The sequence below is a fragment of the Heliangelus exortis genome, chromosome 30 (genome assembly GCF_036169615.1).
Source record: "Heliangelus exortis chromosome 30, bHelExo1.hap1, whole genome shotgun sequence".
In the NCBI taxonomy this organism is placed as follows: domain Eukaryota; kingdom Metazoa; phylum Chordata; class Aves; order Apodiformes; family Trochilidae; genus Heliangelus; species Heliangelus exortis.
In genome coordinates this window covers 4,326,569-4,353,799 of record NC_092451.1, presented here as the reverse complement: position 1 = coordinate 4,353,799, position 27,231 = coordinate 4,326,569, and the positions used below count along the sequence as shown (strand labels likewise).

The following is a 27,231-nucleotide window of genomic DNA, read 5'->3' as shown; positions in this document are numbered from 1 at the left end:
TGTGACAAATTGGGATGGATTTCATCCCAAATGAACATGGCCTGTCAAGGAACAGCGGGAGCAAAGTCCCTGCCTCCTTCCCCTGTCCCCAGGACTCTTACAAGACAATTTCAGATCCTATATGCATCTCTACTAAAGCCAAAGACTTGTTTAAATCCATGATAAAAATCTAGAGGCTTGTTTAGCCTCATTGTTAGCCCAAAGTTTCCTTTATTCCAGTGCATCTCCATGTTAATACTGCTCTCACTTTAAGCTATCTGGATTGTGACTCAAAAGCCAAGAGCAGGGTTGTGAGAGCTCATCAACTGCTAATCCATTGCTTTACCGATCTCAAGGATTATTTTCCAGTTTACTAACCTGAGCTACTTGTTGCAATAATCCTTTCTCTAGAGTGAAATCACTGGGCAGATCAAGGTGTGCAGCGTTAAGTCCAGCTCTGGCAGTGGGCAGCACAGCAGGAATCACTCCACTATTTCTATGGCTTCTCCACTAGGTTTTACCCCCTGCATCAAACTCCAGCTGACAATAAAACCACTACCTTTTTTCACTTTTACGTTTTTGCCTCTAAGCTTCTTTAAGCTTAAACTGGGCAATTTAAAGCTTGCTCAAATATGACAACACTGCGCTGCAGTGAGGTTACACAGACATATCAAGCTCCCGGAGAAAATGGAGTATTTGGGAATTTTTTATTTCAGATAGTCCAGTTCAACAGCAACAAGGAGCCCAGCATTACCTGGCACTGAATTCCTATGAAGACAGTCAGCTCCAAGGAGTAAATTTTAAGATGGATAAAATTAACAGGTGATGTCTTTGCCTTGTCTTAAGTATATCTGGGGCTTTCCTCTTCCTGCCAGAATCTTCTGCTGGTTCTGCTGCCTGCAGCTCCCTGGGCTCAGCCCCTGCCTCTGCTTACCTGGCCAGGTTAAGGGACATGGGGACCCCAAATTGTGACAAGCATTTGTCTTCCCAGCCTGCAGAATGACAGTGACAGCTCCAAAATGAAAGGACAGGCATGAAACTGCACAAGCCCCTGCCTGCGTTCCCACCTTTTTTATGAAAAAAAGGCAAAAAACCACTGACAACAAAACTGCACGATAAAGGTGGTTGGGCGTTACCTGCTAAGGAAAGAAACCTTAATCGAAAAGCTTTCAACAAGCTTTGTCCGGGTATTTTTCTCTGCTACTTACATCACATATTTCTACCCAAAAATACACCTTAAAACAAAAGAAAACCACACATGATACCGAACGGAGCTCGCAGACCGAAAGCTTTAAACAGAAATATTTACCGCCCCGATTTGATTAAAAAAAAAAAAATGCCGACCAAAAAAGCAAACAAATGAATTAAAAAAAAAAAAAAAAAAAAAAAAAAAAAGCAAACCACCCTCAAAGCGTATCACGAGAACAGGATCAGACAAGAAAGCGAGGCCACCCCTTCAGGACCAGGGGAGAATTAACCTGCATTTCTCCATCCCATTTACAAGCTTACGACTCCGCCACCCATTTTGTTTCAGAATAAAGGGGGGGGAAAAAAAAAAAGTAAAAGAAAAAAAAAATAAAAAAAAATATTATCTCAACTGAACAGACGAAATAACCACCCAGAGAACAGGGATAAATCCCCTCCGGTACCTCTGCCTCGCAGGGCAGGTGATGCCGTCGCAGGTGCCCTCCTCGGGCATCCCGCGTCCGCCCAGGCCGTGCCCCGGCTGGGAGCCCCGTCCCCTCCGCCTAGCATGGGCTGGAGGCGATGCCGAGCCAGGAAACGCCAGCACGGGAAACACAGAATCAGAATGAAAATATATATAGACGAGAGGTAAGGAGGGCGCAGGGGGGGCTGAAACCGCGCGGCCAAGGTGAACCGCGAACGGGCAACATGGTGGAGGCTGCCGGGGAGCCCCGACCCACCTTCCCGGGAGGAGGAATGGGCGAGCCGCGGGGTGTCTGAGGATGGAGGGCAGCTCTCAGGCGGTGGCGGGGGGCCGAGATGGAGGTGACAGGAGGCGGGAGGCGAGAGCCATGACCGCGGCAGGATGAGGGGAGAGGACGGCGAGGGAGGCGCCGGCGAGGCTTCGCCCTCAAGGCGGGCGGGCGAGCGGCGCCTCGCCCGCGGGAGGGAGAAGGACGGGCTCACCTGCCATAGCGGGCTGGAGGCTGCAATGGCGCTGGGGGCTGCGGCTCCGCTCCGTTCGGGCTGCAGCGGCGAGTGTGGCGCGGCCGGGGCCGGCCCGGCAGGCAGAGCACGGGGCGGGCCGGACCCCGCTCCGCCCCCGACAAAATGGCGGCCGCAGCCCTCCGGCCGCCCTTTTTCCCTCAGGGCCCTGCAGCCATGGGCGCCTGGGGCGGTCGGTGGCTCAAGTTCCGGCTCGGGGGAAGAGGACGGCTCCGGGTCCTGCGGCGGGGCTCGATTCCCCTGGAGCACTTCGTCTTGGGCAGGGTCTCTCCCCAGCCCCTAATAAAACGGTACTCACCTGGTGTTACCCCAGTCCCTAATAAAATGGTTCTCACCTGGTGTTACCACAGGCTGACTGCCCTCAGCCCTGGCCCTTTCTGGGGATTTTTTAAAGGAAAAATCCGGCTTTTATAATAGGAGAGCAAGCCGGCGTTGGGGGCGGCCTGGGGGGGAGAGGAAGGCTAAGGAAGTTGAACCCTCAAAAAGATGGCACCTCCACCACACCCCATCCCTCTTCCTAAAGTCTCACCCATTTGCAGAGTTTTCTGGCTGCGAAGATGAGGCAAATCTGACAGGAGTCCCCTCCAGCACACGGGGTTGGGTCTTCTCAGCCACACAGCAGACATCTGCTGCTCCAATACTCCGAAGATGGACACTGCCTCTCTCCCGTCCCTCCTGGCAAAGCCTGAAATCCCCAATGGCTTTTGGTAAACTCACCTCAGTTTCTCTGCTGCCCTTTCCTGTAGGTGCAGTTCCTGGATGTGCCAAGAACCAGTGGGCTCCTAAACCCTTAACGGGCTCCTGAAACCCTTAACAGGCTCCTGAAATCCTTTCCAGGCTCCTGAAATCCTTTATGGGCTCCTGAAACCCTTTGCTGCTCAGTGCTTCTCTGGGACGCTGTGGCCAAACTCCTCCAGCTACCCTGGGTAATTTCTACCTTTTCTCCCTCGATGAAGCCCCAAACATCACCCTGCTGACTTATCCTTGAGATAATATTGATGGGTGCTGAGCTTCGTTATTTGACGAAGGTACCCCACAGGTCAATAGGAAAACCTCTGCTCCCCGGACCAGTGACACTGGTTGTAACCCATTGCATCATTTTACCCAGACTTGCAATTCTTTGTTATCTTTCAGGTCTTTGCCTTCATAGTTGCTATTTGTGCAGAGTTTGGCTACTGGGAGTGTTTACCAAGTATTTGTTCACCAGCTGTCCAGCCCCTTCCATCCTGCTGCCCCAATAAAGAGGGTTTCATAAGATCCCATTAAAACCCAGAAGCTTATTTTAAGTCTACAGACCCTACAAGGCCCCTGGAGCATTTGCGCTTCTTATCCTCATGCATAATTTTTTCCACATTCACTGCAATACTCTCCTTGTTAAGCTTTTAAAAGGCTTTCTAATGAACCATATGGAGAACTCTATAGGACACGGGTAAGTCACAGCACACCTCTTGGGTTGCTCTAGATTATGAATATTGATCCCTTAGCATTATTCAATACCTGGCTTTATCCCAAACATATTCAGTGAGTTAGAGCAGCTTTTAAATATTAATATCCTTTGTAAGGGTAGAGGTACGTGGAGCCACGATGTAAGGGACATTTTATAATGCAAGATTGATTGAGACTGCACCAATTTTGCTGTTAACACAAGTTTGTATGGGAAGATGGATCATATGTATTCAGTGATGCAGTGTCCCTGTGAGGACTTTCTGTGTTCAGAAATCATTGGAAGACACAGCTCTCTCCTTCCCTCTCTCTCTCTCTATATATATATATATATTTAATTTTTTTTCAGTGTTATAATTTCCTAACCTGCCATTCCTCAGTGAAGATGGCAGAGTGAAAAACAGGTCACACGCCAAGGGACATGCAAGTGTGAAGTTCAGATGTGTGAATCAGTCACATTGAAATGTAACAGATAAAGAGACCTTGGGGTCATGATAATCCCAAGGACAGCCAGGGCAAAGATGGTAAATGTGGATTTAGCACTTCCAGAATTGAATCTGACATAGCTAGGCCCCCCTGGAGTCCTGGGCTCAAAACCAGGAAGACATTTTTCAAGCCTCTATTTTTCTTAAGTATATAAACTACCTTGCAGGTGGCCTTCCGTGCAATAAAGTTTCAGAAATTACCCCAGAATTTCACTCATTTAAGGAGCCAGAGACCTTTTATGCTGTCACACTGGCTTGCTAAATAGGTAAAAAAAAATTTACTGGGAATATTACCATTTTTTATTTCTGCTAATAAAATCTAGTGAAGAACCATGAGGTATTTATGGAAATATTTGGTCACTTTCTGCCTGAATGACTACCAGCAGCACAAAAAAAGTTGGAAGAATCATAGACACAGGATGTGCACATGCACATCCTTTATAACAAGGCTATGAAGATAAACTAGATGTCATTAAACATTTATCGTGCAGACTTCTGAGATGCTAAAGATGACACTTTCCCTTTGTTGTGTTCTTCTCTTTGCTAAATCTAATCTTGGAGATTATCTGAGCACCTCAAAGGTCACTCAGAGATTTACCTGAACAGGTGAGGTGTTGCTGTGTCTGGACAATTAGTCAAAATGGAAGGCTTATGCCAGTCTTCCTAATTCAAACAGTGTAAAATATTTACCCATCAAAAAAATACAGCTTGAATTCCTCCTGTCATTGCCCTAACTGGCCTAAATTCCTACAACACTGACTTTTCATCTAGGAGTCCCCATTCCTCCCTCTGTTCTTTATACCAAGCAGTCATTATGGTTCCTTTAATAATGCAGTATAAATATTATAATATTACTGCAATCACAGTTGTAATGATTAAAGAGATCATAAACAAATAGTGCTTTGTGAGATCTGACAGCCTAAATCACTGCAACATCTCACAACAGGGTGGAAGCAGGGACTTGATTTTCTTGTGTAAAAGTCTCCATAAGAAAAGATTATTTTGGGACAGTGGAGCCAGGGCTGCCTGTGCTCCTTCTCTGCAGCTAGAGGATGCAAAATTATTGCAATAGTCTGAGCTAAGCTTTTATAAGAACATTTGCCAAGCATGCCAGCTTGCTGTTTGTTTCTTCATGGCTCTGTGCAAATCAAGTGGTAAGGACAGGACTACAGAGGGTCAGGGCTTTCCTGAGATGCAGCATGTACATTACTGGCATAAATTTAAAAGCTGAAACCTTTCTGGCTGCCAACTCTACTGTTAACTCAAAATTTCCACTTAAAACCAAAGTGTTGCCTCCACTGGAACATGAAGCATTGACCTGAGTACAGGAGCTCCAAAAGACCATATCAAAACTTCACATGAAGTTATACCCAGGGATTATTGTTTTGGAAGTGGGATCCATCACTCATTTCCAGTTTCCTATCTTGTTTTCTTAGTGTGTTTTGGTTTTGTTTTTCTTAACAACATAAAACAAGGAAACCTCACATCAAATTAACAATATTTTATGTGAATCCCATAGGTGGAGTCCAGGAATTAACAACCCAGCACAGGTGTATATGGATAACCAGAACACCTTCTACTGGATCACACAAAAGAAAAATGAAACCACTGATATTTCAGCAGCTGCCTAGGAGGTGGAAGAAAACTCCCCAAAGAAAAGGCAAAAAAGGTTAGCAACTCACCAACAGTGATATTTTTGCTTCTTACTCTGGAATATGGAACAGTTACTGTAAGGAGAAGAGAACACTGAACTGGACAGATCCTGGCTGGTTTTTTAACATAAAGCTCCTCTTAGGGAAAGAAAGAAAAAAAAAAAAAAAAAAAAAAAAAAAAAAAAAAAGCTGTCTACCACCACCTAGTGGAAAACACCACTGCAGGTTCCTTGACCTACATAAATTTATAATTTATCTCGGGGACAGTCGGGACTTGATTGCTGTTTCCTCCCCCATCTTATACAGAAATACAGTTAACTATATATATTTCTTTCTAAGAACTATTTCTAAAACTGAACCTCAGATTTCCTGGTCTGCCACCTAAGTCCTAGTTTTGTCATCTACAAAATTGAGGTAGTGAGATCCAGGAAGAATTGTATGAGGTTTAATTAGTGCAAAGTGTTTCTAATAGCAAATAAGGCTTTTAGTCCAAGGATCTCAGACTACTTTGGTCCAAGTACTCAATTTACTGAGGCTTCAGTCAGCAATCCAATAGGCAGATGTACTGCTGTGCTTGCTGTATGGAAGGATAAACAGCAAGGGTTGCAAAGTTGCAGTTGCCTGAATTCACATACTAAATCAATAGATGAGGAGGAGGAAAAAAAAAAATCTGCATAGTTGCAGAACTGTTGTGTTCCTGTTGTTGTATCAAAATGGTTTTTACTTCTGGTAGCTTTTAGAGAGAGAAGACCTTCCTTCAGCTTTGTATATGCAAAGTATTTTATAAATGAAGCCCAACCTCTGTCAGCCTGCACAGTCCCAAAACAGCTTCCTCTGCCCCTGGCTGTAGAGCTGCTCAGCCCCCCGTGGGATTCATCCAAATATTATCAGTCAATGTAGGGAAGAAAGAGTAAGAAAGGAGGCTTACAGTAACACTAACTCAACTGGACAGCTTGTGCTTTGGATGAGAAGCTCATTTTCTTGATGCTGTTGTGTCTGGTACCTCAGGGGCTGTACCAGGGAGATGAGATTTGCTGAGTCAGGAGATTTGGCAGAGGAAGGAGGAGATGGGCTCAGTCACCTCTTGGAGTTCATTCCCAGTGGGATGCACAGCCCCCAAACTAGCCAAGGGAGAGTCCTTTAATCTCTGGAAGAGTGGGAGCAGGAAGGGGCCAGGAAAAGAGCACACATTTATCCTCCTTGGTCTCTTTTTCTGATGGGTTCATCACCAATACTGCTGAATAACTGAAGCCTCCTCTGAGCTGTTGTGGCAGCAGAGAAGGTACTGCAAGAGCCCCTGGCTGGCAGCTCCTGACAGTTTTGCTTTGCTGGTGCACATTCACACTGGCATTTTGCTTGCAGCTACCCATCAGGTTGAAGAAGCCCCGGTCTTTTGCAGAGATGGTCTCCAAGCAGGAGACAAGCTGGATTTTGCCACCTTGCATCAAGTTAATGTGTGTCTGTTACTCAGTGCTGTGGCAGCTTCCTTTGACAGACACGTGCAGGCAGGATCTTATACCCATCAGTCATTATCACTTATTTCCACTTAATCTGCTTTCCAACGTGAGGATATAGTACACAAAACCATTTTAAAGTCCACTAGAGGAATTTTTAGCACAGGTTTTCTTAAGCCACCCCCAGTGGGAGTTCAAAGCAAGGTCCTTTCCTTTGCAAAGCACAGAACCCTCATGGTTACTGACTCCTATCTCAGCAGAGAAGTGATAGCAGAGAGAGAGAATCCCTGGCTTAACCTTTCAGTGCTTGAACCCACCTGCAAGCAATTCTGAAAGAGTATCTACAATCTGTTCAGAGAGGAAGGATGGTCTTGGATGTTGTCATTACTTTAATCCACTCTCTCCCCATGACTCATTTAATTCCTTGCAACAAAAGACACTGATGTCAGGAATGACAGGAAAAAAAAATGTTTGCTACAGAATCATCCTTCTGTGGCAAGGGACAAAATAGATAAGTGTGGTGCTGAGGCATGAGTTAAAGAAAAAAACAGGCAGCTCCACAACAATCCCTCAGCAGAGCTGCTTCTGAAATGGAACTGTCCCAGTCATGCTGGGCAGATGCTGGGAACTGTAATTTACACACAGCAAGAAAAAGAAGACCCTGAGGCAGGAAGGAGATCTGGGCCCAAACCAAAGCTCAACAGTCAAAAATCAAGAGCTGGAAACTGTGGCAGTACTTTTCAGTTCCTTCTTTCCCTGACAGCTGAACTAATGCTTGTCACAGGAGTGCAAAGCAGGCAATTATAGCAAGTGTGGATGCCACAGGGCTGGACAGGCTGACTATTTATAGTTCTCCCCAGCAGAGCTCTCCCACTGCACACAGGTTAAGGTCCATGCCTTGGAGGGCTCACAGTGTAAATAAAAATAGAAAAAGGGAGGATTAGCAGCCCCTCTGACAATGAGAGCCAAGGCTCAGAGGTGAAAGGATAAAAAGGAAATCCACAGCAGAGCCTGGAACAATGAACCCTAACTTCTCCCCCACAGGTTGCCTTTTATTTTGTTAACTCCTGCTCTGCTGAAGTGCCACCTCTTCACTGCTCATCACTAGCACCAAATACAGCATCACTGAGGTGTTCTTGCAAGTTCTGGACAGGTTATTTTTCCTACAGGAGAGCTGGGCTGTGCCCCTGCTCTTAACTCCCTCCTCCCTCCTGAGACCCAAGTCCATGACCCACTGGCAGGGTGGGAAGCATCAGACCAGGAGTGCTGGGGTGCTGACCCTGCTTAAAGGGGATGCTAAAGATCCAGGAGTGGAACAGGATGCCAGCTTCAAGTATTCAGCATTTCAGGCAACTGCAGATGCAAGTCAAAGATAGTCTCCTGTGTTTCATGGAAGGATTAAAATATGAGCTGTTTGTAAGTTGAACTTTAAAGTGTCGTCTTAGCAATTTGCAGTACAGTCAACCCAACAAAGAGAAACCTTTACAAATCCCATTTTTGTATTTGGAGTTGGAGGCCACCCACTGGCCCTATTTTTGGCACACATTTGAACCATGTCACAATCCGGCCTCTGTTCTTGTGCAATAAAAGGCAGAGAGGATTCACTTGACCTGCAGTATCAAATACAGAGAAAATGAGACATTTGTCTGGAAAAGAACCACCCAAAATAGCAGTAAAGATGTCATGCTGTGCCATGAACTGCTAGTGTGGAGAGAAGAAAAATAAGTATGATAGGAGCTGGTAGACTTTTTCTAATAACATATTAATGAAAACTTCTAGAAAATTACATGGTGATGCTAAGGAGTATTTGCAGGACCCGAGATCTTTCCCTTCTCCATTAAATGCACTACACTTGTAAGAGTAAGAAATAACCCTTGCTGAGATGACTTCTCAGCTTTCTTCAAGGATTTTTTCTAAATCCACCTGACATTTCCCTTGCTAAACAGGACTTTTAGCTCAAAAACTGATGCTGCTCTTGCATAACCAAAGCCTCCCCTGGCAGCTGCAGTTTGGTCAATTGGTTTGACCACTTGTGTTAAACATGATGCAATGTAGGACAACAAATTCAAGGGAACATCAGGCTGGAGCACCATGAAAATGCTGCCTCCTATCTGAAAGGGCAGTGGGGGGAAGAGGAATTATTTACCCTGGTAACAGCCCATGGAAAAGCACAAAGACCAAGGGGTAGGATACATTTGGAAACATCTCATGGTCTCTACACTTCTTACAGCCCCTCACTGCAATAATCTAGAGTAGACAATAATTACTATATTCATCTTCTATCTTTCCCTTCCTTCAAGAATCGGGAGAAAGAACCCAGAAAACCTGACTGCATATGAATTAACTTTCCCCTATCACAGCAGCAGGGCTCTTTGTACCACGCATTTCCCACAGACAAGGAAAGAAAGGTTAAAACCTTGCATGACAGGTTAACAGCATAATTTTCAGCAACAGCTTAAATAAATGGTTGCAGGCAACAAAGACTAGAAGGCAGCTAAATCTTTAAAGATGTAAAAGCAGCCACTACTTCAGTCCAAGTAAATATTTCAAAACAAAATTAATTAGTGGTCAGTAGTGGAATTTTTTTTCTCCTTCGTTTTAACAGCCGAGGCTGAAATGGTGATTCCACACAGAAATTATGCTTTCGGTGCCAAAACTGCTATTTCACTGGAGTAAAAAGAGTCCTCTCAAAGAAGATTCATCACAGTTTTGTTCCTCACAGTAACTGCAGCAGAACTGGAAAAGCTCTATCTGAACCTCACAGGTCTGTGTTAGTGAGAGACAAGCCCTGAGAGCTGCTCCAGTGGTGGAGGACAGCATCTTGGCTCAGGATCCAACAGGAGTGCAGTGTAGAGGAAGGAAATGTTGACTTCCTGATTCTTGCCATAAGCAAGGTCTGTCCATGCAGGTCACAAAAAAGGACGACCTAGTAACTGCCTTCATTCCAATTGAAAGAAATTTCTTAACACATTCCTAGACAGGAGTGAAAGGATATAAGGAAAGGCCTCAAAGCAGTAAGTACCTAACCAGCAGAAACCAAAGTCTGCCTGAGCCTGGGGAAGCCAGACAGTCTGCAAAATCATTTGGAAACAAACATTTCTAATCCACAATTAAGCTTTCTTCCCAAGATTTTTTTTTTCTCTTTTTTCCCTTGACCCGTGGCTCTGTCTCAGAACGAAGCCAGTTCTCTTGGGAAGGAGGGATCTGTCGGGGCTCACTAAACTGTCTGGACTATTTTTGGTTAAATCCAGCATTCCTAAAAACCTCAAGCTGCTTGTGTGTTAAGGGAGGAGAAAGGAAACATTGTGAACGTGCACATCCACGTTTCACATGGGGAGCAGAGAACCCAGCCCTGCAGCATGAAAGCATTGCTGGCCTGGATGCAGAGCTCAAAGGGAAAGGCAAGGAATGTTTATTTTCCCCAGGTAGAAAAGACAGAAAACAAAGGCAGGGTTGTGCCTTGCCCACATTGGAAGAGGTGAAACCAAAGGTCTCTGCTAGCTGTTGGCAGACTAGAGAGATCCCAGGGCCAGGAAATCTGCACTTACCCTGCAGCTCCAGAGCACAGAGGAAAGCACCAAGTGGAAAAGCAGCCAAGGAGTCCCAGGGGTGCTTTGCAGAAGAGATCTTGCTGGGAAGAGCAGGATGAAGACCCCCAGGGAAGGACCAGGAGCAAGCTTCAGGAGTGGTTTTGGGAGAGGCAGAAGCTGTCAGGATGAAGAAGCTGTTGTATAAACAGGGTGATGCTAGGGACTTTTAAGGACCAGGCATAAGGGGGAGGAGTAGGGAGAGGGCAGAGCAACCCATTTAGACCAGCACCTAAGTGGAGTGCAGGACAAATCTGATTAGAAAGGACAGAACTGTTGTGTCATCTCTTCCTGCCCTGCAGGGTTTTTACGTCTTTTCTGCTGAGCAAAATGCCCATTGTGTAAGAGAAGCAGCAAAGCACTGAGCCTCTCAGTGGCAAACGTTGCTGAATTTGGGTAATTGGAGTTGACAGAAAGCAAACCAGGACCGAGGGGCTGCTCTGAGTGTTCCTGCATGACGGGCACCAGAAAAGCAGGAGAGATGCTGCTGCAGATTGTGCTCCTTGCTCAAATTAAGCATTTGGTTTATGGATGCGTTTAGAGCATGGGGTTCGTGTCCAGCAAGCTCCAGGGGAGCTCCATCTCACCTCTCTCCTTCCCTCACCTCCACGGATGTTTTACACAATTTCTACTAAAATATTTTCATGACTTAGCTCAGTAACCTGCTGGCCAGCCCAGCCTCCTTTAACAACCACCCTGCTCTGTCATCCAGCATCCAGGGTAAGGTTGTCCAAAAAGTGAGAGGAAACATGAGTCAGTGCTGAGAAAGAAAACAAACAAGGAGCTGGAAACTCAAGTTTCCCCCTTGCTGCATCACCACAGGGCAGGCCCTGGGTCTTGCTCTTCTTCCCAACCTCCATCAGCACAAGCATATGGAGACCTTCAGAGAGAATAATCAACAGTGATGCCAAGGAACAGAAATAACACATGGAAAGTTGCTACCTGGAGTATTTCCACCCCCTTTTCCAGGATGCAGATGCTTGTCTGTAGAGGGAATGATGTCTCTTTACATGGACAGATCCAAAATGATGAACCTGTAAGAATCACAACACTGCTGGCTTCAACCAAAGAAGGATTGAGAGACCAGGAGAGGGCAAGAAGCCCTTCAGGGCTCTGGTTTCACTCAGACCTGAGGCTCACATGGTCTCCAGGCTGGTCAGACACCTCACCACCCCCTTCCCCACTTCAAGCAACCCACAGAAGCACAACTTCTGCCTCTTCTTTCAAGGGTTTATGAGAACCATTTACAAAATGCTTTGACTAATTCTGGCTTTTCCAGTTGCTCCTTTCCATTGTGGAGTTTATCTCCATCCTGCCTATTTTTGCCATGAGCCCCTTCCAGGCAGGGATCCTTCTCCAGGACCTCCCCAAAGGGGCATTACCCATCACCTCAGAGATGCAGCATTAGATGCTTGCTATAAACCCAGTGCCAGAGCTGACAGAGCCCCTTGCATGGCTTTTAGCACCATCTCTGGGTGAGAAGCTTCTCCTGGAAGCCCTCTGAGGTCCTTTGGTGTAGGCAGCAAGTTGACTCTTCTGCTGTACACTTGAATGTCACCACCTGGTGCCAGCCTGATGCCTGACTTGCCTTCTCAAGGGAAATGGGCCGTGGGAAGTGTTAGAAAACTAATCACATCTTTGAGTCACTACTGGCCATCTCCACTGGTGGCTTTTGCAGCACCAAGGAGCCTCCTGGAGAGGGGAGGAAGAGGCCCCATTCTGCCTTGGGGAACACAATATGCCAATAACAGTGAGCAAATGGAGCAGAGGGAGCCTTTCTGGATTGAGCATCAGTTTCCAGGGCTTGTAGTTAACATCTGCAGCTACCTGTGCCTCCTCTGCTGCCCTGTTTGTCCCTTCCAGGTTATTCACCTCAGGGTTTCAGACAGGTTGTCTGCTTCAGGGAAGCTCCTCTGCTGGGAGGATGCCTGGTAACTTCAATAAGCTTTGTTTACTCCAGATGGCTAAAAATTAATTAAAACCCCCAAGATAATTACTTAAAGTCAGTCTTTATAAATAATATACTGGGGGGAAATTTCTCTGGGATTGCTGGGAGCTCAGGCCAGAGGACTCTAGAATCACATTCCCAAGTGTCTTTCCAGCAGCTTCGTGGTATTAAATAAAGTATGTAATTGTATAAATACACTGTACAAGAGCAACAGAAGAACATCACTGATGATGCATGAATTCAAGCACTCATAAATTAGAGAAAAGCCTAAAATCTGAGTGCCTGTTCTTTCTCCAGAGCTTCTGTGCATAATAACACCCATCAAGCTATATAAATGCCAGCTATTTTTTTTTTCCCTCTGAGACAGCTGCCCTGCTGAGTGCCCAGAATGGATGATGCTGGATAAAGCAAACAACTACTCAGTATGATCCTCATCCATCAGTATCTGGCTGGAGCCTATTTTGTGATTCAAGACCAGAAACTTCCTATTACCCTCCTTGCTGTGGTGAGCCAGTCAGTTCTCTGCAAACCCACATGATTTTACAGAAGGGGAACTGAGGAGTAGAGCCATGAGCTGTGGGGTTTGGCAGCAGCATCTGCCACCTGGGTCAATAGGAAGGATGCAGCTCCACACAGGGGAGGCAGCAAAGGAGCCAAACCAGTCCTGCAACTCACACCTGCAGGTCCACAGCATGGCAGGAGTGAGAGGAAAATTAAAAAGACCCTCTTGTAATATTTTGGTGTCTTTGTGCTGATTCAACAGCTCCCAAATGGGAGGAAAGCACCATCCTTATGTAATGCTTTTAAAAAAAAGAGCTGACAGCACCAATTACACTCAAACCTGTACCACAGGAACCCCCCTGCTATGGAATGGACCAGGCTCAGGGAGCTTGGGTTTGGTTTTTTTTGAGTAAAATTTTCCAGTTGCTTCAGTTAAATGTAAATTCATGCTAATTTGCAAGAGAAAATCCAACCCTGGCTATTTGCCACACTGCAAGATGCCTATTACACATTTGAACATCTGGAGGCTTATACCGAGGAGAAAAAGCCATGCTTAGAATGCAGTGTGTCAACTCAAAGAATTAAATTCTCTGGATGTCCATTTTTCCAGTGGTCTCTATACCTTTTTTCTTTCCCAGAAGTGTCTCCTTTCTTCCAAATCGAATATAAAAACATCCCTGGAGAGAGGATAATTTCCCTGTAGCCTCATGCAGACAGCCCCATGGGCATTAGGGCAGAGACTGCTCTTTTTTTAAACACTGTGCTGCCTGAGGACTTTGCTTCTGTCAAATAAAAAATAAATTAATTGCCTTTTCCTCCAGAAATGTCAGCATATTCTTCTCCTGTCCCCTACATTTACTCATCCCTCTTCAGCAGCCCAGGCTTCCCAACTTCCTTGCATCCTATCAGCCCCACTTGAAGGTCTCTCCTCCCTCTTCCTTCTCCCATCTAAACTTCCCTCTTGCTTCATCTCCCCTTGCCCCAGGCCCAAATAAATCCACATTCTTGACCCCTAAGAGAGGCAGATTCACGGGGTTTGCATCAGCAGCTGCTCTCCTGGCCAGACACAGCTTTCATTGACACATTTCAGCTGCTGCTGAGCTCAGTACATGAGAAATTCTGGGAAGCAGAGCCCAGGGGAATGCCAGAAGGATGAGGAGCAGTGTGACACAGCAGGGAACGTGCCCAAGCTCTTGTCTTCAGAGATGGAGATCCTGAATTCAGTCAGTGACTCCTCAGAGCACAGCAGTGGGGCATACACAAGCCACTTAAGTCAAATGAAGGAAGAGATGGGAGCTAAAAAAAGATCTTGGCTCAGGCTCTGGGTTTAATCTAGAACACTGCAGAAGGAAAAAGTAGTGATGGGAAGAGCACTTTCAGAGCAAGGTGTTCATCCAGCACTCATCTCCCCATCTCCATGGGCCTGAAGGCTCCACGGAGTCTCCAAGGTGACCTTATAGAACCTTCCAATATCTGAAGGGGCTGCAAGAAAGCTGGGGGAGGGCTTTGGACATGGGGGTGTAGGGAGGGGATGAGGGGAAATGGGTTAAAACTTGAAGAGGGGGGACTGAGGTTGGACATTAGGAAAAAATTCTTTCTTCTGAGGGTGCTGAGCCCCTGGCCCAGGTTGCCCCCAGAAGCTGTGGCTGCCCCATCCCTGGCAGTGTCTGAGCCCAGGATGGATGGGGCTTGGAGCACCCTGGGCTGAGGGAGGGGTCCCTGACCATGGCAGGGGTTGAAACTGGGGGAACTTTTAGGCTCCTTCCAACTCATTCTGTGCTCTGCACCACCAGGGATCCTGGCCCCTCTTCCTTTGAAAAACCTTCCCTCCACATGAGGCACCCCCGACAATGCTGGAGTCAGTACCAGCACCAGGCTGTGATCCCACAGACATTGCTCCTCCTGCCTTGCACAGCTGAATATCTGCATCCTGAAACAAAGCAACCAGAGCTCTGGTGTCTTTGTACCTTTCATAAGGGCTGCATGTGAGCTGTAGAACTGAGTTCTCCTGCTGCACCCAGGGCACTCTGGAGGTAACTCCAGCTCTGCCCCAGCCCAGGGTCCTGGGGAGCAGATGGAACCACCCCAAAGCTGCTGGCTCAGCAAAGGCCAACACTGACTGCAGTGGCTGCAGTAGTGATTGGAAGCAGTGGGCACCAACAGCTTCAGCCAAAGTCTTCATCTGGTTGCCCAGAACAATCCTCAGTGCACACCCAGCTCTGTGAATGTGAAAAAGAGAAGCTTAGGATTTGTACACAGAATATAATGAAGTTTATTTGTAATAAATACATCCACTTGCAGCACTATGTGTTACAAATTTGTTTCCCAGGACACTTCAGGAGGCTAACAGTTTTTACTGTACCTAAAAAGAGCTTCCATTCTGTTTTCCCTGAATAACACATCATTGCAGCTAGCAAAACAATAAAAACGGGATTTACTCAGTACAAACTATACAGAGATTTTCTTTTTACTGGGCTAGGGAGTTATGCACAGGGACAAATATACATACAGACAGCTGGAATGCAAGTGTCTCCAAGATCCACCCCAGTCAAAACTAAGATTTCTGGTATTTAGACACTTGAGTCCTGGTCCAGATTCCAATTCTCCTCTCTGTATCCGTTCAGTTTGTTTAAAAATAAAAAGCAAGATACAACAACTGTCCTTTTAAAGGAGAAACAGATTTTGCCAAAAGTAACAGTGGTGTGGGAAACAGCTTCTGAAGAATGTTTTGTTGAGGAAATAAGCTTGGTCAGTCTGACAAGAGGAGCAAATGCACTCCACGTAAATTGTTTCATTAAGTAAAGTTTTCCTTTTCTTGTTCACATCTGACTTGCTTTGCTCCAGAAAAACACAGGACAAGTAGAATGAAGAAGCATGTCTGATAGAGAGCAAAAGGAGAACTTTAACTACAGTGTTTCTCTGCAAAGGTAAACCTGGTGACAACCACAATCTCACTGAAAACTAAAATAAAGTCTGGAAAACAGAAAAAAAAAAGCCAAATATTTTCATTACTCAAACTGGTTCATCTATTTTTCAGAAAACTTCTAGAAATGCCTTGCCCAAGAAGAACTTCTTACAAGCCAGCAACATTATGGAACAGAAAGAGGAAAAATACAATCAATCACATGGTTCTTCCCACCTCGTGTTGCAATCCCTTTGGTCAATTCCCTGGGTCAAGTCCCAGAAACCCCAACTGAAAAATCTGCTCCACCTCAAAACCAGAACTGGCATCTTGTGACCAGCAGATCCTTCCTCTACGATCTTACAAGCTCCCTCCTGAGGTCCAGAGTAGCTAATGCCAGCTCTTATCACCAACCTATCTATAAATGGGATTAAATATATGGTGTTCAATCATCAAAATCTGGGATATCATCATAGGAGTAGCCCCGGTAGCCTTTGGAAGCGTAGTAAGCGATGCGCAGGTGGTAGAAGCCTGGGAGGAACACGAGGATCCCGATGATGAGGACAGGGATGGCACGGTCTGTCCCCTGGGTCAGAAAGAGACAGAGAGTCACAGAATGTCAGGGGCTGGAAGGGACCTCAAGAGACCCTGGAGTCCAACCCCCCGCCAGCACAGATCACCCAGTGCAGGTCACAGAGGGTGACATCCAGGTGGGTTCCGAGTGTCTCCAGAGGGGACTCCACAACCTCCCTGGGCAGCCTGGGCCAGGGCTCCCTCACCCTCACAGTCAAAAAGTTTTTCCCTGTATTTACACAGAACCTTCTGTGCTCCAACTTGCACCCATTGCCCCTTATCCTATCATTTGGACATCACTGAGAAGAGCCTGGCTCCATCCTCCTGACACTCACCCCTCACATCTTTATAAACCTTCCTGAGGTCTCCCCTCAGGCTCCTCTCCTCCAAACTAAAGAGCCCCAAGCTCCCTCAGCCCTTCCTCAGCAGGGAGATGTTCCAATCCCTTCAGTATCTTTGTGGCTCTGTGCTGGGCTCTCTCAAGCAGTTCCCTGCACAAAGTGACACAAGTGAGAAGACATCTGTATGAGCAGGGGGCTTTTTTCTTATGTACTGCCTCAACTATTGATCCCCAAGGCCTGGCTAGCTGTCAAAAACTAAAAATTCATCTGAAATCTGGAACGTTTTCTTCAGGCAGAGCTCAAAGTCCTCTCCCTGCTATCTCCTCCTTCCTACAGGAAACCCTCAACTGAACTCCTTCAGATAGGAGGGGTGGCTCCTCCTGGCACTAATCATGAACCAAACCTGCCATGCTCAGGCTGGGTGCTGCCTGTCTGACTGAGGGAAAATTCCCCTATCTGGGCCTGGACAGTTTCCAGCACAGCCCAGAGGCTGCTGGTCCCACACTGATAAGCAGCAGCTGCCAAGTGTGAAGCAATTCCCTACAGCACCAGGTAAATGAAGTGGGCCCCAGATGAGCACCAAGTCACCTACGAGAAAACCAATCCCTTTTGCTCGTGCCTGGAGAGGTTTATTATTAATATACCATAATATCTTCACTAGAGGAGTGACGATTCCAGCATGAAATCTTTTTTCCAGGAAAGTAAGCTGACCTCTGCCAGATGGAGCAGTGAAATGAAACTCTACTCCAGAGGGGACAGAGACACTCAGCCCTCCCTGGCTGATCTCCAGCAGCTCTGAACCTGCTCCAACCTTGCTAAGCAAAGCCACCAGGTGACTTTGCTGCCAGAGGGACAGGGGTGCTGGAATCATACAACCACAGAATGTCAGGGGTTGGAAGGGGCCTCTAGAAATCATCCAGTCCAACCCCCCTGCCACAGCAGGATCACCTTGGGCAGGGCACAGGAACACATCCAGGTGGGTTTGGAAAGTCTCCAGAGGAGACTCCACAACCTCTCTGGGCAGATGTTCCAGAGCTCCCTCACCCTCACAGTAAAGAAATTTCTCTTCATGTTGAGATGGAACTTCCTATGTTCCAGCTCCAACCCATTATTCCTTGTCCTGGGCACCCCTGAACAGAGATTGCCCCCTTCCTCTTGACACCCAACCCCAGATCTAAGGGATCACTTTCTTACTCTGAATTTCTGCACTGACCAGCACAGCTGATAGGGGTGAGGCAGAACTTGTAACCCAAGTGGAAACCAAAGCACTTACCCCTTTGCTAATGTATCCTGCCAAGAGCAGAGCTCCTATGATAATGAGGAAGGTCCCGATCATGAAGAGCACAATGGCCAGAGCTATCGCCTTGTAGGGGATTTTTGGTGGGCTCTTCTTGAACTGGATGGAAAAAACCCCAACCATTAAATAGGTGAACTCAGCCCAGTCCCCCTCCCACCACAGCAGAGATGACATGGGACAAACTGCTAGAGCAGCTCTGGTGGCCCTTCTGTAGGAATCCTGCCCATGGAGACCCTGCTGAGCCAGGGTTTGCACCCTTTGCTGAAAGATCTGCTCTGATTTTAACCAAAAAATATATCTGAACCTATTAAACAAGCAATCTTGTTTCCAGAACAGGAGAAGGGCTGCAGAGGTGCCTGGCAGGTGGCTTTGCACCCAAGCTGAAGCTGCTTTTCTGGAAACTGCACAATGGTTTGGGTTGGGAAGGACCCTAAAGATCATCCAGGATGAAGACAAAAGCAACCTGCTGTGGAAATGCAATGTTACAGCAGCCTGTCCTGGTAAGTCCCGGTTCAAAGGAACAGCAGAGAGAGGTTTTTCTTCTCCAGCTTTTACCTGCAGGTCAATGTATCCATCATCAGTGCTGGAGAGCTTGGAATATTTGACTTTGCTGCTGGGAATCCCAGCAGACAGATTTGTACGTGACGGCATCATTCCAAGGAAGCCTGAGCAGTAGCTAGAACCTGGAAAAGCAGGAGCAGCAAAAAATCAGAGCAAACTTCATGTTGTGAGCCTGAGACACATGGATCAGAGAAATAAATGTCAGGCCTATAGTAACCAAAGGGCATCTTTGTTGATAAATTAAATCTATCAAACCTAAGCTTTGTATTTAAGTCTAAAATACAAAAGCATGGATATATCATAGAACCAGAGAATCACAGAATGGGTTGGGTTGGAAGAGGCCTCAAGACTCATCCAGTTCTAACCCCCTGCATGGGCAGGGACACCTCCCACAGCCCAGGGTGCTCCAAACCCCATCCATCCTGGGCTCAGACACTGCCAGGGATGGGGCAGCCACAGCTTCTGGGGGCAACCTGGGCCAGGGGCTCAGCACCCTCAGAAGAAAGAATTTTTTCCTAATGTCCAATCTCAATCTCCCCTAAATCTTCAAGTTTTAGCCCATTTCCCCTCATCCTCTCCCTACACCCCAAAGCCCTCCCCCAGCTTTCTTGCAGCCCCTTCAGATATTGGAAGGTTCTATAAGGTCACCTGGCAGCCTCCTCTTCTCCAGGCTGAACAGGATTTCATAGAGCTGTAACAGGACTTGCCAATATTTGAAAGCAAAGTCAAATTAAGGCAGAGCTTGTGTTGAAAACGAGACAGAAATTCCAGAATAATATTTGTTGTGAATTTGTTGTGTAATATTTGTTTCCAGGAGGGAAATGTCTGAGGTCCAGTTATTTCTAAACAGGGACCCTAGCAAGTCAACCCAAACCAGAACTAAAAACAGCAGCTATTCAACCAAAAGGATATTTTGCAATAGTTTCATATTGCAAAAAGAAAAAACAAAACAAAACAAACCCAAAACAAACCAAAAAAACCCACTGGAAAGTAAACTGCAATGGAACTGCCACTGCTGGGGCAGCTCAAGTCATGACTCTGAGGGAACATGAGGAGGGGATGGGATGGTTACTGGATCAGGTAACCAAAGAACCCCAGCAAGGAGCTCCAAAGCGAAGCCACTTGGGTGTTGAGCTGTGAGGGCTCAGGTTCAGCTTTATTTAGTTACACCAGAGCCAGACCCTGCAATTTTCCTGTGCTTTGGAGCCAACCCCTGTGTGGTTTCACTGCCAGCAGGGACAGAGCCAGCTTCCTTCCCACCTTGCAGCCCAGCTTCTCAGGAGGTGAAACCTGGCTCCAGTCCTGCCCACACCTCCCCAGCTCCCCCAGGGCCTGACAACCCCTTGCTCACCCACAGTCTTCAACCTCTGCTCCACAGCCCAGGGCCAAAGGCAGAAAAGAGACTTCCCACCCTTTCCAACTTCAACAGATTTTTTTTTTTTTCTCTCACAAAGTATGGAAAGGAAAGAAACCAAAGTGCACACCCCAGCTGTTCAACAGGAAGGGACAAAGATGCTTTTCCCATAACACGGTAAGGCAGCTAAAGGTAACAGCACCTCTTCAACACTTTTAGTCCCCACTTGAAATCCTTTGTCTCCTTCCTGCACCCCCCCCTTTTTTTTTTTTCCCCTGTAGGAAACCCCAAGCACAGACAAAACACATTTCTATCCCCGTTGCTAATGGAAACATCACCCACCCACAGGGTGGCAACACACACCCTCAGCTCCTGACACATCCATGTTCCAGGTGACAACACTCAAACACCCCTCAAAGCCTCACCCTTGCCTGGGGTGGATGTGCAGTTATGGAACCCCCCCGTCAGCAGATCTGAAATGTATCAGATTTCCTGATTCTCCCCCATTTTACTCTCAAGCACCACAGGACTTCTTCTGACTCTCCCATTGTTTTATCAGGCTCATGGCTCCCCCCCAATTAATAAATGTAGATTTTTTTCCAATTTACACTTGCATTACCTGTCCTGCCCTCTCCAATATCTTGCTTGCCCTCTAGAGTTGTTCCAAACAGTGTTTATCAATATGGTGACGGGCACTTCATAGATACATATATTAAAAAACAAGAAAGACGCTATTAAGGACAAAGGCAAAAATAAAAAAATTCTCGGACCTCACACTAAGCTTCACCCTCCTTGTGCTCTACGTTGGTTCAAGCTCAGAATGAAGTGCTGTGCTCGTTAGGAGGAAAATAAATGCTGGATTGTGCCTGTTTCCCACCCCCCCTGCCCTGCCCGTCGTGTTCTGAGCCCACGGGCCCTGGGGGAGGCAGGAGCAGAACCTCGCCAATAAATGCAAACATTGCGCTTCAAGCTTAAATCCTGTTTACCCCCTAAATAAAAGCAGTGTTTTTGAGCAGTGTTTTTTTCCTACTCTCTCCGCCCAGGAAGAAGGAAGGAAGGGGGATGTCGTTTCTTGCCCCTTGGGGAGCTCCAATCTCCCACCTGATGCAAGAAACACCCCCGGCCCCCTCCCTCCAGCCCCGAAATGGTTCCTCTGTGCTGACCTGGAAGTTCACAACATGTCTGCGAACTTCCCCCACTATCCCCCCCAAATCCTTCCCCCCAGCTTCAGAACACGGATTCAAAGAAAGGGGCCAATAAATAAAATGCAATTCACACCACCTCCCCCCCGGCAGAAGATCCTCACCCCCGCCCGGCGCTGCCGCTCCATCCCATCGCTCCCTTCCGCGCCGCGGAACCACACAGGAAGTTTATGGCTCATGGACCGCGTTTCCTTCCAGGTTATGGCAGGGGCCTCTTGCTGGCTCAGCCCTGCTGGGATATTTTCACCTCCTGACTCAGCTGAGGGGCTGGGACGGAGCCGTCCTTGGCTCGGACCCACCGGGAGCGAAACCCCCGGGAGCGGAGCCGATGTCCCGGGGTGGGGGGTTGGATCACATCGCTCCTCCAGCGATAAAAATCAATTCGGGTTTCTAAAAGCAGATGTGAAATGACACGGAATGAAAGTGTCCGCCCTCAGGGCTCTGGTGACAGAGGGGTTTAACCAGGGAATTATTCCAGTCCCCTGGAACAATGCGGGCACCGGGGAGGAGGCTCTGCTGGGGATCTGCTTCCTCCAGCTGCTCCCCAGCGGGAACTGCAGGCACTGCCCCGATTCCAGCTCCTCTCAGGTAATCTGCTACACACTGGACTTAAAGCCTGAAAAACCTCAGCTTTTTGAAGTTTAAAAAAAAATTCCCCTCCCCCTTTATTTTTTTTCTAGTAAGAAAGTCTAAATATATTTAATTTCCAAAGCTTTCTCTCTAACACTGAGGAGCACACTCAGCATTTACTGAGCCTCCTGCTTTGAAGGTTGGTTTGGGTTTGTTTTTTTTAAAGGGAGCATCTAAAGATTGAGTATGTGGGTAGAGCAAAATAAATATTTAACCTCAAAGATTTATCCAGAAAGCTCAGTGTGCACATCAACACTTTAACGAGGATGTTTCTTACAAGACAAGACTACTCTATGTGGTCATTAGAGCTGTAAAAATAACTACACCACTTGGCTCATTTTTGAGGTGTTTATGAGCAGAAAGAGCATAACTAAGAGTTTGGTAAGCCCCACTACAGCAGGGGGTTGTGCCAAAAAGAATTTTCTTCCCTCACCAGCCCAGCTTCCTGCACACCATTGCAAATCAGAATCCTTCCCAATCTCAACACGAGGAATCTTCCATTCCTGCACCTCCTTTCTTTGCTGCACTCGTGGGTCCCACCATGGTGATCCAACCTGAGAAGCATCACAAATCCCTCCTGCTTATCCAAGGTCTCCACAGCTCCTGTTCTGGACAGTAACTCTGCACATGCTGAAAAGCTTTAAAGCAGCTGAAAGTGTGGGTTTTGAGAGGTTTTTTTCAAGGCACTCAATCAATTCATCAGCAAGAGGATAAATGGGGCACGGTCTGAGGACAACACAGAGCTCAGCATGGGAGCTGAAAACCAAGCAGGGACCCAGCTGCAGAAAACCCCAAAGTCTGAACCACCTCTGTTAATTAAGAAGTGCCACCAACAATGAAGACTCAAGGGCTGGGACATTAAATAATCCTGGAGCAGGAAGTTTGTGTCACATGGCAGCCCCATCACCCTGACACTGCAGGATTTGTTCTGTGATCAGTACTGCCACCTCTGGGGGTTCCGAACATGACTTCTACTGCTCATGCTCAAGATACTCTGTTTCTGGCTAGTGGGAAGTACACAGCTCCTAAAGAAGCACCAAGGAGCCTGTGTTTAGTGGGGGGTCTGGATATATGGCTGGTAGCAATACAGCCAAGCAAAGAAAAAACCCCACAGCTGCCTGAAACTGCTTTCAAATCCTCTTTTTCCTGGCCAAACCTCCAGTGTGAAACACGCTGTAAACTTGATCTTCATCATCAAGATATGAACACAAATCTCCTCCTTTGTGAGAGGAATTGCTGTGGCACAGGTGAGTCAAGAGGAGTGTCAAGTGTGGGACAAAAGCACCCAGTGAATGCAGCATGCAGAGACCTGCAGAGCTTAACATCTGCTGAGCCAGAACCAACAGAACCAGAACCACAGGGGGGTTACAGAGCTCAAGGACCTTTCAGACACCACCAGAGCCTCCTCACAGAGCAGAATGACAGCTACAGAACAGTACAGTTTTTTTAAAAAAGGCTCTGGGGCCCACCAGCAGTTTGACAAAGCCCTCATTCAAGCCATCCACATTTAAACAGGATAAAATCCATGAAATGCTATTTCTTTATTTCCACTTTCCAAGTTTCAGTTAGAATACGAGGGTAAAAAAACTAAGGCAATAAAATCAAATAAACTCATGGCATAACTGAACAGCAACCCTACAGTCAACTACAGCTCTGGAGGTGAAACAAGGAAACATCTTGACTCTAAAGATAAATATTGCACCCCTTCTCTAACCCAAGTTGAGGAGTATTTCACCTTAAGATAAGGATATTTCATCTCAAGGCAGCACCTAAGGGAGTACAAGTACAGGAAGAGCCTAGAAAAACAAGATTTCCTATTTCCAATGGCCCCAAGAATAGCAAAATAGTAAATTGAAAAATATTTACACAGGTATCTACACCACATGCCTAACAGTGCTCAGATGAAGCTCCAACACACTGAAACTGCTAATGACACCATTTCCTCCTCAGTTGTCCTCTCTCAAGAGCTGAGCAGATGTCCTCCCCCTCTATCCTACTCCAATTAGGAGCCTTCTTGTTGGTCTTCAATCTTTGGAGCCAGGTAGTATTTTAAGTGTCCCATATCAGCAATCTTGTACTCCACAACTGGAAAAGAAAAGAGTATTCAGAAGGTTCTTCAGAAAAGCCTTTGCATCATGAATTCCTAGTGGTGGGAAGCATTCCACAGGGGTATTTCTGAGGAGAGCTGAGTCTACTTACCAAGAGGAACATCTGCAGACATGCTGAGTGTGACTGTAGGAGACAGGGGAGTGGCTTTGGTAAAAAAGTTCAAGTACCTCAGAGCAAAGGTCAGCTGGACTGGCTCGTTCATCTCTATTGTCACCTAGAAAACCATCAGCCAAGGTTAGACACCAACAAATGCTACAAGTGCCCTCGAGTCAGGTAATTCAGACATCTGAAGCTGCAAACTGTTCTGCTGAGTGCTGCTTGCAGGCCCCAGGGGAAAGGACTTAAAAATGAACAATTTGTTGCCTCATCTACAAACCAAAGACACAACAGTCACACAGCTTCAGAAAATGTTGTAACCCCAACGCTGGAGACACAACAGTAACCACTAAAGTTCACTTACAGCTTCTTCCTCTTTATCCACGTTACTGGTCTGTGAGAGTTTGATGTTCCCATTGCCCAGCTCCCCATTAGCTGAGAATTTCACCCCATCTTTTGCACAGGAGATGACAACGGCGTCCCCGATGTGGCTGAGGTCCCGGCAGATGCGCGCAAATTCGGCCGAGGGCATTTTCACCACGCAGCTGTATTCCTGCTCCTGCCAAAGAAGTGTCAGTCAGACCCCAGCAAGATGGGAAGTGTCAGTCAGACCCCAGCAAGATGGGAAGTGAAGTCATTCCTCTTGAGTTTGTCTCCTCCTCCCTGGATGAGCTGGGGAACTGGGCAGAGAGAAACCTCGTGAAATTCACCTGGGGCAAGTGGAGGGTCCTGCACCCAGGGAGGAGCAGGAGAGGTTGGGGATGAGCTGCTGGAGAGCAGCTCTGTGGGAAAAGAGCTGGGATGGACACCAGGATGTCCCTGAGCCAAGGGGCACTGGTGGCCAGGAAGGCCAATGGCATCTCGGGGTGCAACAAGAAAAGCACGGCCAGAAGATCAAGGGAGGTTCTCCCCCTCTGCTCTGCCCTGGTGAGGCCCCAGTTGGAGAACTGTGTCCAGTTCTGGGCTCTCCAGGGGACAGGGAGCTGCTGGGGAGGTGACAGCAAAGGGGACAGGGACATCCCTGCTGTGAGGAAAGGCTGAGGGACTTTGGGCTGTTGGGTTGGGGGGTGTCAGGAGGAGGGGGCACAGCCTGTTGTCAGTGGTGCCCAGTGACAGGACAAGAGGTCACCCATTGCTGAGAGAGAGAGCAGTCATTTGAGCCACTACTCACTGGAATTCCAAGCTGCTCCACATCAAGGTCCATCAGCTTCATTTCATAATCAGAAACCTTTTCCTGATCTTAAGAAACAAAGCACACTTTCACCAAGTGTTACCAAGAAACCTGAAGTTCTGCCCCTTTCCAGGCCCAAGTGAAAACACTTCAATTATGGTAAGAAGATCAACCTTGATTAATTAGAGCCAGAAATCTAAAAGTGACTCAAATAGGGTCACTATATGTAGATTTTTCTCTTACAAAGAAAGAGCTGGGCAAGCTGACTAAGTTAAGTCTCCAGCTTGTTTTAAGAGTTTATGTATCTAGCGATTCTTTTCCTTCCAGAAGTATTCATTGTTGCTTCCTCCCCTTCCCTGTACCCGTGTTGTTTATGATACCTACTTAAAAACATAACCCTAGCGAAATATCTCCCAAAAGTAACACTCACTTGGTGCTTCAAACACTAGAGCCAACGTATCCGCATTGTCCTCTGCTCGGAGAGTTATGATATCTTCATTTCCAGCACATTTCAGTATTTTGGACATGCTGGGGAGGTTAGGAAACAGAGATCACTCAGAGGATTACACACAGACAGGAGGAACACGCACCCACTGCCCAGCACAGCGGGGAGAACGCAGCGTCCCCCCCCCGGAGCTGTGTGACGGGAGCAGAGCCGGGGCCCATAAGGGGGGCGAGGGCCGGGCTTTGCCGCCATGCCGGGCACCGCTCCCCGCATCCCCGCTCCCGCCACCATTTCCCGCCATGGCGCGCCCGGCAGTGACGTCACCGCGGCCGACGGCCTCAGCTGAAAAAACGGCGCGAGAGCTCTGAGGAGAATGGAGGAGGCGGGAGAAGGGGCCTGGAAGGATCCGAACCGCCCCGGCAGCCGCTGCCCCGGGGACGGCGACCGCAAAGGCTTCCCCCACCCCTCACGCACGCCTCAGGCCCCGTCCCGCTCCCCCAGCGCCCGGGCGGGCCCCGCCGCTACCTGGAGAGGTTGACGCCCATGGCGATGTTGCGGTCGCAGCGGTAGGTATCGAACCCCTCGGAGCGCAGCGTGAGCTGCACCAGGGAGACGTGCGAGGAGTCCATGCTCTGCAGGCTGATGCCGCCGGAACCCAGGTCCCAGCAGGCCTCGGTGATGAGGTCCTTGAGCGCTTCCAGCACCCGCTTGAGCACCGAGCCCTGCACCAGCCGCGCCTCGAACATCCTGAGGGGAGCAGCGAGCGGCAGCACCAGCACCGACACCGAGCACAGAGCGAGCGACAGGCACGGCCCGCCAACCGCCCCTTTATATACCTACCCCGCCCCGCCCACCGCCTCGCCGCAGCCAATCGCCGGCGGCCTTCCTTCCCCTCAGTGACACGTGACAGGTGCACTCCGCTCGCTGACCAATCCCGCCTCAGCTTCTTCCCTTAATCCCGCCCCCCCTTCTGGCGGGAGCCAATCGCCACGCGGTTTACACATTCCGGGGCGGCAGCCCGCGTCCCACGGGGCCGTGACGCGATGGCCGGCGGGGCCCAGGGTGTAAATACGGCCCACGGAGGCCGCGCTGCTCCCGCGTCCCCGCGGAGGAGCCCCCCGGTCCCTGCCGCTCCTCCCACCCCCCTACACCGCAGCGCCGCTGCCACGCTCGGGGCGTGTCCTAAGGGCAGCTCGGCGCGCGTCTCCTCGGGCTCTGATACTGTCAGGAACCGCAGTGAAACCCATCCCCACTTTGCCCTTTGAGGCAGATCCATCGCGATTCCTTCAGCGCCCGCCAACTCCCCGGTCG

General features: G+C 47.9%; 3 protein-coding genes and 2 long non-coding RNA genes across 8 annotated transcripts in view; 2 read left to right on the top strand and 3 right to left on the bottom strand.

Annotated features, from left to right (window-relative positions):
* Positions 1-11,041, bottom strand: part of SLC23A2 (solute carrier family 23 member 2) — a 57,136-nt gene extending 46,095 nt beyond the window's left edge. The window contains exon 1 of one of the 4 annotated variants that reach the window (XM_071728973.1): positions 10,752-11,041. The gene's annotated coding sequence lies outside the window, so the exon portion shown is untranslated. Of the gene's footprint in view, positions 1-1,904; positions 2,049-2,130; positions 2,237-2,886; positions 3,023-10,751 lie in introns of those variants that run through there. The other 3 variants (XM_071728972.1, XM_071728970.1, XM_071728975.1) reach the window with 3 other exon arrangements.
* Positions 1,835-13,843, top strand: LOC139788772 (uncharacterized). The gene is made up of 4 exons (XR_011722935.1): positions 1,835-1,989; positions 2,916-3,197; positions 3,304-3,598; positions 5,617-13,843. It is a non-coding gene; the product is annotated as an uncharacterized lncRNA (long non-coding RNA).
* A 1,644-nt stretch (positions 13,844-15,487) lies between these two features.
* Positions 15,488-19,029, bottom strand: TMEM230 (transmembrane protein 230). Its single transcript, XM_071728980.1, has 3 exons — positions 18,908-19,029; positions 18,329-18,451; positions 15,488-16,727 (listed from the first exon to the last, which is right to left on the bottom strand). Exons 1-3 carry the CDS (start codon positions 19,004-19,006, stop codon positions 16,587-16,589), a joined length of 363 nt encoding a protein of 120 aa, XP_071585081.1. The 5' UTR covers positions 19,007-19,029; the 3' UTR covers positions 15,488-16,586.
* On the top strand, positions 16,968-19,172 carry LOC139788773 (uncharacterized). The gene is made up of 2 exons (XR_011722936.1): positions 16,968-18,031; positions 18,684-19,172. It is a non-coding gene; the product is annotated as an uncharacterized lncRNA (long non-coding RNA).
* Positions 19,173-23,616: 4,444 nt separating this feature from the next.
* PCNA (proliferating cell nuclear antigen) lies at positions 23,617-26,736 on the bottom strand. Its single transcript, XM_071728979.1, has 6 exons — positions 26,446-26,736; positions 25,906-26,003; positions 25,476-25,543; positions 24,669-24,863; positions 24,299-24,422; positions 23,617-24,184 (listed from the first exon to the last, which is right to left on the bottom strand). Exons 1-6 carry the CDS (start codon positions 26,664-26,666, stop codon positions 24,102-24,104), a joined length of 789 nt encoding a protein of 262 aa, XP_071585080.1. The 5' UTR covers positions 26,667-26,736; the 3' UTR covers positions 23,617-24,101.
* Between the last annotated feature and the right edge of the window lie 495 nt (positions 26,737-27,231).

Bases quoted from the DNA above. Each gene is read 5' to 3' on its own strand.
- TMEM230 (XM_071728980.1), bottom strand. From the start codon at position 19,006: ATGATGCCGTCACGTACAAATCTGTCTGCTGGGATTCCCAGCAGCAAA. The intron at 18,452-18,907 runs GTAAAAGCTGGA...TTTTCCATCCAG, and splicing joins ATGGATACATTGACCTGCAG to TTCAAGAAGAGCCCACCAAA. The intron at 16,728-18,328 runs GTAAGTGCTTTG...TTTCTGACCCAG, and splicing joins CAGGATACATTAGCAAAGGG to GGGACAGACCGTGCCATCCC.
- PCNA (XM_071728979.1), bottom strand. From the start codon at position 26,666: ATGTTCGAGGCGCGGCTGGTGCAGGGCTCGGTGCTCAAGCGGGTGCTG. The intron at 26,004-26,445 runs GTAGCGGCGGGG...TAACCTCCCCAG, and splicing joins ATGGGCGTCAACCTCTCCAG to CATGTCCAAAATACTGAAAT. The intron at 25,544-25,905 runs GTGAGTGTTACT...TTGTTTCTTAAG, and splicing joins TCTAGTGTTTGAAGCACCAA to ATCAGGAAAAGGTTTCTGAT.